The following is a 10964-nucleotide window of genomic DNA, read 5'->3' on the forward strand; positions in this document are numbered from 1 at the left end:
ATTTATGGTGCTAGCCATGGACAGTGCATCCTGGATAGTATAAAAAAATCAGGCTGAGCAAGTCAAGGGGAGCAAAGCTCGTAAGTAACACCCCTCTATGACTTCTAGTCCAGTTTCTGCCTCTAACTTCCTGCCTTGAGGTCCTGGACTGATTTCCTTGTAAGTCCTTATTGCTGAAGACACTGCACACTTACAACACAGGACTTAAATGATTGATTCAAGCTGTTTCTAAACTGAAAGCCTTTTTTCCTGAGGTCTAGCTTTCATAGTTCCAAAAAGTATTATGCAGGCTGTCAAGGGAACAAAGCAGTCAATAGTCGTAACTGGCTGTAACACTTCTAAACCACAACAATGATCAGTAAGGCAAAATATACATAAATGTGCAATAGAGGCATTTACATGTTGGTAGTAACCACCTGATGTCTATTGGACTTACGACCCACTCAACAGGAAGGAAAACATCTACTAGGATCCTAGCCAACTTCCTGGGGCTAGTGAGGTCATCTATCTTAGATCTACTATTGCTTTTTTGCTGGGTCAATATAATTCCTTACTATGTTATAAACATTAACCTTATACCTACAGATAATTGTAGCTCTCACTTCTCATCAAAGATTTTCTTTTTAACAAATAAGAGACAACTACAGAAAGCTGCAGCTGAACATACAGCAAAGATCAACAAAGGATCTTCTAGCCCCAATGGATACATCTAGTTCATTTAGTTCACAGATAAAAGACACAATACCTTTAAATTTATCTTAAGCCTTAAAAGCAGTAGAGCTGGTCAGATATCAACCTTGTATGCTATTTTGTCTACTTCTCTGTCAATAATCCAGAGATAGCACTTGCCATGTTCTGCCTGGGCTGCTCCTACCCCAATAGGCCAACCCTCATAACCATGACCTCACATCTACCCACACCATGGTGCCTTCTTACTTACTCTTCCACTCTCTTCTTCATGGTCTTTACCTCAGACCCTACACCTGGGAACTGAAGCCCTGCCTACCTCTCTTCTGCCCATCTGCAGGCTGTAGGCATCTATATTAACCAATAGTTTTAAATTAAGGAACAATATTTGCACAACAAAAGCTGATATATGTGGAAATTTACTTGTCTGGGGGCAACTAGACCTTGGGATACAGAATTTAGCATTATAATGCATAGTAACAGACCAAACCTCAACACTACATCACATAGATGAGCCCCTGCATCTATGGCTCAGGAAACATCACAGAAGAAAGAACAGAGAACTTGTAAGAGGCAGAATATTAGAAAGTTTGCTGTGAGACCATCTCTCCTAGATATAAAACAAGGCTGTAAAAACAAGACCTAAACAATGGTAATATCAATAGACATGCCAACCTGGAAGACAGAAAATGTTACCGGATCCTATCCCTAGACAAAAAAACTATAGGTAACTAATGACTTGTGAGAGGAGAGTTAGTGAGAGATAGCTCCTTTAATTGTTCATCTGATGCATCTAGCATAGCTCCAGGGACAGACTTGAGTGGGATCAGTGAGGGAATGAAGAAAAACCAGGGAGATACAGGGATACACAGAAAGGCTGGCATTGGGTGGTCTGGCTCTTGGCTGAAGAAATCTCAGCTACCTGTGAGCTAAGTGTACATAAGTACATAAGCAGAGTTGAACTGAGAGGTGGAGTTATTGCATACAACTGAATTGGAGGCAAGGCTACTATACACAGATAAGGAGGCAGGGTTTATATTATATGAATGAATCAAGGAGATGGATTTATCTGATCTTGGTAGGGATAGCCTCTGTAAGGAACCAGTCTTCAGCTCATAAATATCTAGCTGAAGAAAGCCTAGGTGGCCATTTTCTACACACACAGTCAATATCCACACTTGAACCAGAGGAAGACTTTGCCATGTTGCTGAGACTCTCCCTTCTGGGGAATGAGGTGGGGGGGGTGTCTTGCCTGTTCCTCAATAGGTCCTTAAAATGGCCATGCGTATGTCAACATCATATATCCACTCAGGGCTTTCCTAACTTAGGGCTTTCTCTTCTCCCTACAGTTATCTGTGAAGTGTTTTCTGAGAGCACAAAAAAATAGGTGTTCCAGAGATAGCCAAAGTTGTACCTCCTGCAGTAATTATACTTGGTAAAGTGTAAGAATCACCCAGGTGGTGCTGGTTTTGAAGGCAGGGAGTGGTCATGAAGAGCAGCTGAGGAGTGGCACTGTGAGAGGCCATGGAAGGCCATGAAGGTGCAGGCTCAGTTGCAGTTGATGACCCAGGCCTGAAAGAGTCATACAAAGGATTTGAGGCTTGGCACCATGAAAAGAGCCTATGAGAGGCTATTGGTGAAGCCTATATAAATATAGGCTATTGGTGAAGGCTATTGCAGCTGAAGGCCCCAATGTATTGGAAATGCCAGTACCATGGGATAATCACCAAGAACAACAGCGACAGTGGAGTAGATCAACCTGAGCTTAGAGTGCTAGAGAGGGCAGAGCTGCAGAAGCGACGCCAGCCCTTTGGAGAAAGGAGAAGATCATGTGTGGATCCCAGACATTGAAACAATTAGCTGTGACACTGAAGTTGCCTTAAAGACCCCAAGATATTTGAGATGCCAGAGCCATGGGCTATCTACTGAGGAAAGCTACTAACAGGGAGTGGAACCAGCTCAGGAGAAAGAAGTCTGTTGCAGTCAACAAAGATGACATTAGAGGCATTAGAAATCTGAAAACCACTTTGACATCAGACATGGAGATGCAGAGTTTAGACTTTGGCCAGCTAGTTTCCTGTCTTGCTACCTTCTGTCACTTTCTCTTCACATAACACACTGAATCAAGATTCCTGCCTGCCTTCTCTCTAATCTGCATTTTCCCTGAAGGCTTGAACCTGCTCTCATCCCTGCCTGCCTCACAGTTAGGACATCTGGCTTATTTCAGTCACCTTGGCTGCCCAAGTTCTGTGAAGGAATTCCAGGGCAGTTAGGATATGCTGACCTCACACTGGAAGCTCTAACTCAGAACTCAAACATTCCACTGCTCCAGCCGCTGGGCTGTTAGATAAGTCTTTCTTTCTTGTGTATGAAAAATAACTGATAATTTTAGAGTGATGCACAAGGCTTGGAGTTCTTCTATGTTTTTATTTTGTTTTTTATTGGAATGCCTACTTCATGTCTGCTTGCCTTATGGAGGTGAGCTTTATACTGCTGAGAAAACAACAGACTCATCAGGTAATTTCAGCAATAGCCTTTCTTATTTCAGGGGGGACTAAAGTCTTTTTTTCAGGGAAATAAAAAGAAGTTAATTACATTTCACTGCTACAAGTTTTCTTTTCAAGTGAGTAGACAGTTAGAAACATCTAAAACTTCTATGAGACAATCCAGAGGCTTTCTTTCAATACTTCAACCAACAGAAGTAATAATCCCAGCAGGTAGGTCTTTGCATAACTTACTGAAGTGAGGATCAGAGCCAGATGAGTGGTGATGGTGGTGTGTGGTGTAGTGTGAATATGTCATGTATTTTGTGTGTGACATATATATATATATATATATATATATATATATATATATATATATATATATGGTACATATGTGTTTATGTGGTGTGAATAGTGTGTATGTGTGTGTTTGCTTGTGTGTGTGGTGTGTGTGTGTGGTGATGTGTAGTGGGGTGTGTATGTAAGAATATGCCATGAGTTGCCCATCATCGACAGCCTAAAGCCTTCGACCATCGATGTGACTCGTCTCACATCAGTGTTTTGGGGTTGTGAACTTGTCTAAGACCCCCCATAATTAGACATCCAAATTCAAAATTCACATAGTTGGGATTGATCATAAGATGCCTTCTCTAACTAAACAGAGAAGGGGGAGATGCCAGAAGCCAGGACCCTCGCCCTTACCCTCACCCCCTACCTTTCCCCACCTGCACAATGTCCTCTGAAGCTTGGCAACTGCAGATAGACTCAAAGCAGAGTACCATATCTTCTTAAGAATAGCAGGGAGACCATAACTCAAGCAGTGTACCATATCTTCTGAAGAACAGCAGGTAGATCATAATTCAAGGCAGTGTACCATATAGACCATGATATGTTTCAAGGCACAGGCCAAGAAGATTTTGTACTTTTCCACCACCTGGCCCCTCTTACCCCCTCCCCTTGTAAAACATGCTATAAAAAAGCATTTCATGTTCAAAAAAAAGAAATTAAAATAAAATAAATGTCAGCTAGATACTGGGATGGATTTACTAACATTTATCATCTTAGCTATCTGGATACCCTGTGGACTTCTTTGTCTATTACCAAATTATCTGCCCATTTTCCCAACTCTGTCTTAAATCAGTGTCTTCTCTTGGGTCCCCTCCAATGACCTTAAAGCTAGACCAAAGGTGAAGCCATCAGAATTCCATACAAATAAAGGTGAGTCAAAGGAACTGGTAGTACAAGTGCTAATACAATGTGAGACTCTGGAGAGCACCAGTGAGTGTGATCACTAGTCTAGACATCATCTCAACAAAATGTAGATAAAGCCACTCCCTTTGAATAGTTGGATTTGAGATGGTGCCCCCTGGTACTCACTAGAGATTAGCAGAGAGGCTGTAACCCAGAGAGCATAGGCTGAGTTAGAGTACCACCTCCCTTTGGGCAATACAGAATATGAAACGAGTCCTCACAGTCTTGGTGCTGACTTTCTGAATAGCTTCTCTCTTGGCTTTTCTGCTTAGAGCTTTCCCAAGACTGCCTGCTGCAGAGTCCTCTTTAAACAAAAGCCAGCTTTCAACATTGCTATTCTTTATACCTTAGACGTTCCTAAATGATAAAGCTTTACTAAATGCTTGTCAAAAGTAGATTCCTCACTCAGCATTCTTGTTTTATATAGTTAAATTTATATTTTCTTTTATTTTTTGAGAATTTCTTACATGAGTACGTATTTACATCATATCTATCCCTCTCCAATTCCTGCCACATTCCACTACCACTAAGAAAATTTACTTCTTTAATTATTAATATTAACATACGTACATGCATGTGTGCACACACACACACGCATACACACACACACACACCTTACTGTATCCATTTAGTGCTGCTCATATGTACGTCTGTCTAAGATTGATCACTTTAGATTGGATAGCCAATGAGGGGGCTGGTTCCTGGAGAAATCAGATTTTGCTTATCTCCACCGTCATTGATTGCCTGCAGCTTATCATCTATAGGTTGGTATTTGTGAAATTTCTCCACTCTAGGTTGTTATATTAACTGGCATTGTCATTATGCAAGTATTGTTTAGGTGACCATATTATTAAAACTTCTTGGATGCATCTTGCTTGTCATGTCTAGATGACACTACATCCCAGCAGCATCCTGGTTCTTTGGCTTTTATTATTCTTATGCTCCATCTTCTGAGACATTACCTGAGTCTTGTGTATACTTGCGTTATAGATGTGCCATTTCTGATTGGTTTCCCTATAGTCACTTAGCCTTTGTCGTTTGACCAGTCGTGGATCGGTAATAGTCTTCATTTGCTGCAAAAATAAACTTTCATAGATGAGGGGTGAGAGTTATGATTGGACTCAGCTATCTTGTTTTGTAATGTGCCTGGGATTTGATTGAATCAGGTATTTAAGGGATGGTGATATGAAAATAAGACAATGAAAAAAAAACATAATGCTCATCTCAAAGGGCATAAAAGATAGTTTATTCTGGAGCCAAATATGACTATCCACATCCTAAGAAAACAGACTCAGGTTTCCTCAAATTCCATGTTCCAATGTAGTAACAGTCTTGTGAACTTTTTATAGTCATAGGAAAAAGATAATCAAGACACTTTTCAAATGCATTGGTGGAAATATTAGCAAGATAGTCCACAGTGAAGTGGATAAATCTCAGCTATAGGCCTCAGATGTTATCTGAAGGCATCCTTTGCCCTTTTGTTCATGGAAACTAAGGTTTTGTCTGTCTCTACATTTCAAAGAACTATCTAATGGTCAGAAAGGTGTCTGGTCACACCAGAGGAGGGTAATAAATGGGTATTGAAGGGGTAAAGATTCTCCAAGATAATTTGACACTAGACTTGCATCATTCAAACTTCTCCACATCATGAAAGTTATCGATCAGCCTTTGTCATGTCAGCTTCTTTTCAGAAATTCTCGTTCTGATTGATGAAGGAAGAAATTTCTATATTCACGAATGCCAAGTGAGAGAAGGTACTTAATGGAGTATGGCAGGTTGGTCAGGAAAATGGAGTAAGAGCATGTGGACAAAAGCTTTTGTTTTTATTTTCACAAGCAAAGCTAAGGCATGATAAGAAGCCTGACATCAAGTAGTTTGAATAATCTCAGTTGACTCAAGGGCTGTTCCAAGTTTATCCAGCGCTGGGTCCTAGAGTGATAAGGACAGGTGAACAGTCATCTGCAGTCTAAGGACTGGGTTGGGTTGGTTTGTTTGCACATAAAGATGAGCTCTCCCATCTTTAGAAGTTAACTGGTCCCAGTCTGGTAGAGTATGCAGGAACAGGAAGGCCCTCAAATGTCAAAGTGTCAAAGTAAATAAAATAATACAGTTAATGCATCCATCAGTCCCAAACACACCGCTAATCTTAAAGCATAGCCATGATTGTGTTGCTCATTCATACCACTTCTAGAGCATGAAGCTTGGGTTAGGGTCAGGATGTGAGAAGGCTTGTGTTCTCATCTCTTGACACAAACCTGTTTTTCAGTTAGTGCTGTTGGTTTGCTGAGGCATGGGCTTCAGCTCTCAGCTGTAGGTTCTATAGCTAGAGGACAGAAGTAGTTCTCCACCAGCATTGCTTGGAGTCATGAACATTCTCTTAGAACTCTTGGCTGTTATTTACATGGGAAGATGTGTTACTCACTCATAATAAGAGAAAAGTGTTGAAGCATCATAGTAATCAAGTTTTTCAGCTTTGAGTTTGAAAGTTGGCAGGGTGTTTAAGAACTATACTTATGTATGCTCCTGAGGTTTTTTCTTTAGGGACCCTTATATGCTGAACCACATGCTCTACCACTGAGCTATGTCCTCAACCTTATTGTTGCTGTTTCACGATAGTGCCAGTGTGTTGGGGAACAGGTGACAGAGACATTGCTCTCCACTCTCTCTCATGGACTGTGGAGTTCCCCTAGAGTTTTAGGGACTCTGACTCAGTTCACATCAATATTTAGACTTTGGTGCTGTGAACATATCCCTGAACATTTCAGGGATAACAGGTTATTAAAAACTGGAGATCTTATTAAAAGTATCTTAACATAGGCTTAGGAGAAAGAGAAGAGCTCAGAAGAAAGTAAAACATTCACACGTGTGGTACAGATACTTCAAGGGAGAGTTGTTGCTCACTGATTCTTACAACAGTCCGATGTAGGGTTTTGGTAGCATTGGGGGATTTCTGAGGGAGACCTCACAGTATTACAAATGAGAAGGCTACAGGGTTATAGGAAGGTAGGAATTCTTTACTATAAACCAAGTTTTCCAGGCCTTCAGAAGGGATAAGAGCCCTTCTGAAGGTCATATACATTCAGGCTGTAAGCCCAGGTCATTGCTATTTTAACATGAAATATGTATATATGTAAGAATGTTGATGCTGTATTTGGCCTTTACAAGTGCTAATTGTACTGGATTTCTAACTTCTCTGCTGGCAATAGGCTTATTCAGAAGCCAGGATGAGGGTTTCCTTTCCCTTTCATGTCCCATAATTTCTTTGTCTTCCTAATATGGCTCAATAGGGTCCCACTCACTAAATTGCCCAAGCTGGCCTTGAACTTACGACATTTTTGCCTCCTCCTCAAATGTACTATACTACGAAGGCTGACAGTATTGTCAAAATCTTGTTTGTAAGCTGATAATAACTCTAACTTCTACAGAGGGTGATTCTTAGAAATATAAAAATGGGCTCGTGAGAAGGCTCTGAGGGGATGAGATGCTTCCTGCCAAGCCTGACACCCCAAGTTTGATCCTCTGGACCCACATGGTGGAAGAAAAGAATGGGCTCCATCAAACTGACCTCTGACACATGCATTCCACAGAACACAAAAAACACATACATGCACACAAGGAAATAATTTTATAAAATAGACATGTTTTTAAGGTATAGAAACAATGTCAATAGATTTTTGAGGAGGGAGAAGTGAGGAGATACATTCAAGAGGGAGATGCTGAGACAAACTGCCCTTCAGGGTAAAGGATTCATTAGGTGAGTATCTTAGTTATTACTCTTCTATTTCTGGGAAGAGACACCATGACCAAGACAACTTATAAAAGCATTTGATTGGGAGCTTCTTTACAGTTTCAGAGTTATCATCACAGCATGAAGTATGGCTGTAGGTATGGAGATATGGTCCTGGAACAGTAGCTGAGAGCTCACATCTAATCTGCAAATTGTAGTCAGAGTGAAAGGGAGACTGTGCCTGGTGTGGGCTTTTGAAACCACAAAGTCCACTCTTTTGAGAAAGTTACATACTTTCTCCAACAAGGCCACACCTTCAAAGTGTGTCCTAAACAGTCCACCAGTTAGGGAACCAAGCATTCAAATATATGAGCCTATGAGGGACCATTCTCATTCAAACCACCAGAGTGAGTTATTAATGCCACATGGAGTGTGGTGCAGTTCTTGGAACACAGCCTCACATCCCTTCCAGATAAAGCATGAGTCTCCCTCTTAGGGGTTTCAACGGCATTAGGCTGCCTCAAATTCTTTGTACAGCATAGGGAAGAAAGAGAAACAGAAAGCTCACATCTAATGTTCCCAGCCAGTTATAACAATCAGAGAGCAGGGTGTCACTGACATCTTTTTTCTAACAAATGCTTTGACTTTTTCTTAAGACTGTTGAAGTACAAATGGTGTTTACTTTTTATTAAATTTATCTTAGATTTATTTTGAGTTTTTTTTTGGATTGTTTTGTTTTGTTTTGTTTTGTTTTGTTTTGTTTGAGACAAGGTCTCACTACGTAGTCTTGGCTGGTCAGAGAACTCACTCTGTAGACCAGGCTGGTCTTGAACTCAGAGTTCCTCCTCCCTCTGCCTCCTGAGTGTTGGGATTAAAGGTGTGTGCCACCACATCTGGTTGGGATTTATTTTAATGGTGACGCTGAAGGCAGGATGAAAGCCCTGTTACCTCTGCCTCAATTGTGTCTTCCTATTTACTTTTGGTCACATTCCTACACATGCTAATCTCTAAGGAGCATCTGTCAATCAAATCTGCCTTATCCACCTTCTGGGACTGAAGCTGAAAAAATGCTGGGAGGGCCACCTTAACTAGGACTACTTAATTACATATACTCTGGCTCCAAATTTGTCTCTATTTAAACCTAATGCTCACATCACTACCTTGAAGGTGAATGTGGGGTCACTGGATCCCTAATTTGTTCCTCTTCCTAATGCATCTGTTTGAATCTCTGTGCTTTGAATCATGGCTTGTCTCTTTAACATGAGTTTTTAGTGGCATGTTAGGTTCTGAAGAATAACTTGTTGGGACTGCAGGAGGTAGGGCTTCTGCCCTAGACCCCAGTTACAAAGCTTCATCTGTATCTCATACCCTATTTGTAGCAAACTTCACATAAGAATCTTCTAAACTCACCATCTAAAGCTCTTTTCTCTTGTTTCTTCAAGCCTGCTTTAGTCATTACCTTTCTACCAGACTGCTAATGCCTCCTTTACCCAGGTCTCTTAGGCCTTATGCCCAGGCTAGTAGCCAGTTTTCAGTTCTTAGTGTAACTAAACTATCAGTAGTCCACAATCTTTTCTCCCCTGCAGTGTTTCACTGTGTCAGGTGAAGGCATATGGAAAGTTTGGCAGTGGACCCCAAATACCCCAAATGCTGAATATATGTAATTAGCACTTTCTTGACACTCCTATTGCTGTCATAGGCTTGATTGACTGTCTCTTCTGAGGTTTGAATATCAGAGCAATCAGGACTATTGCTCAGTTCTATCAGGAAAATGCTCTCTCCTTTCTGCACCAGTGTAGCCACAGGAAATGAGAAAAGAAAAGACCGTATGTGTCACAAAAGGCAGTTTCCTCAAGAGGTCAGGACTTAGAGGTGACTGTCCAATATACATATACATACTTTACCAATTGCTTTTGTTGAATCTGTGCAAAAGTAATTCTTTTTTTCTTTTTAAATTTCATCGACAGAGGGTGCACTGACTCCTTCAGAGAGCATTCACATGTTCGCAGCACATCCTACAGCTCCCAGACCCAACTCTAGGAATGAAGGTATCTGGGATTGCACCATGAATTGCCCTGTAGTTTCCTTTTATTACAGCATCTTACAACTTGAGACCGTTATGGTAGGTGACAGGTGACAGGAGTTACTATCAAGGGTTAGTACAGCTATGGGCAAGGAATCAGTTTATCTACAATTCACAGGTTGCTATGGGTCAGCAAATCTACAGATGTTGTTACAGTGACCAGTGCATTGATAGCATAAGAATAAGAGGTTGGATAAGAGATGTCCAAATGCAGGACCTCTGGGGTTTGCAGAAGTAAATTTTAAAAAATTATTAAAATTGAGCATTAGTAATGAATTAAAATGTGTTTATGTCTCTGTGTCTATGGTGCCTGTGACTGGGTAGACATCAGAGGACATCTTTCACGGCTTGGTTCTCTCCTTCACTCTGTAGGTCCTGGGAATTAAACTAAGGTGGTTGGGTTTGTGTCAACTGCCTTTACTTGATACGCCATTGTTCTAGCCTCAAAATTGATTGTGTTTATGTGAGCTGTGCAGTCTCAATGTTAATATTTTCTTCTGAGATAGGATCTCACTATGTAGCCTAAGCTGGCTCTGAACTCACAGAGATCCCTGTGGCTGTGCCTATTTAGTGCTGAAATTAAAAGTGTGTGCTAGAATGCCTGGCAGTATTTTTTTCCTCTTCAAAATTGATGTTTGTTCAAAGAAGAAGGAGGTGGAGTAGGAAGAGTAGGAGAGAGGAAGAAGAGGAAGGAAGGAAAGAAAGAAAGAAAGAAAGAAAGAAAGAAAGAAAG

The 10964-nt window shown here is 40.9% G+C and overlaps 1 protein-coding gene across 1 annotated transcript in view; it reads left to right on the forward strand.

The window, feature by feature from the left end:
* The first annotated feature begins 3063 nt into the window (after positions 1-3063).
* Positions 3064-10964, forward strand: part of CUNH19orf18 (chromosome unknown C19orf18 homolog) — a 14484-nt gene continuing 6583 nt past the window's right edge. Inside the window, exons 1-3 of the mRNA XM_028781589.1 lie at positions 3064-3204; positions 3312-3404; positions 4347-4388. Of these exons, the coding sequence (XP_028637422.1) occupies positions 3084-3204; positions 3312-3404; positions 4347-4388 (256 nt within the window). The 5' untranslated portion in view covers positions 3064-3083. The remainder of the gene's footprint in view (positions 3205-3311; positions 3405-4346; positions 4389-10964) is intronic.

This window comes from Grammomys surdaster, unplaced genomic scaffold (genome assembly GCF_004785775.1).
Source record: "Grammomys surdaster isolate TR1022 unplaced genomic scaffold, NIH_TR_1.0 480, whole genome shotgun sequence".
Classification (NCBI taxonomy): domain Eukaryota; kingdom Metazoa; phylum Chordata; class Mammalia; order Rodentia; family Muridae; genus Grammomys; species Grammomys surdaster.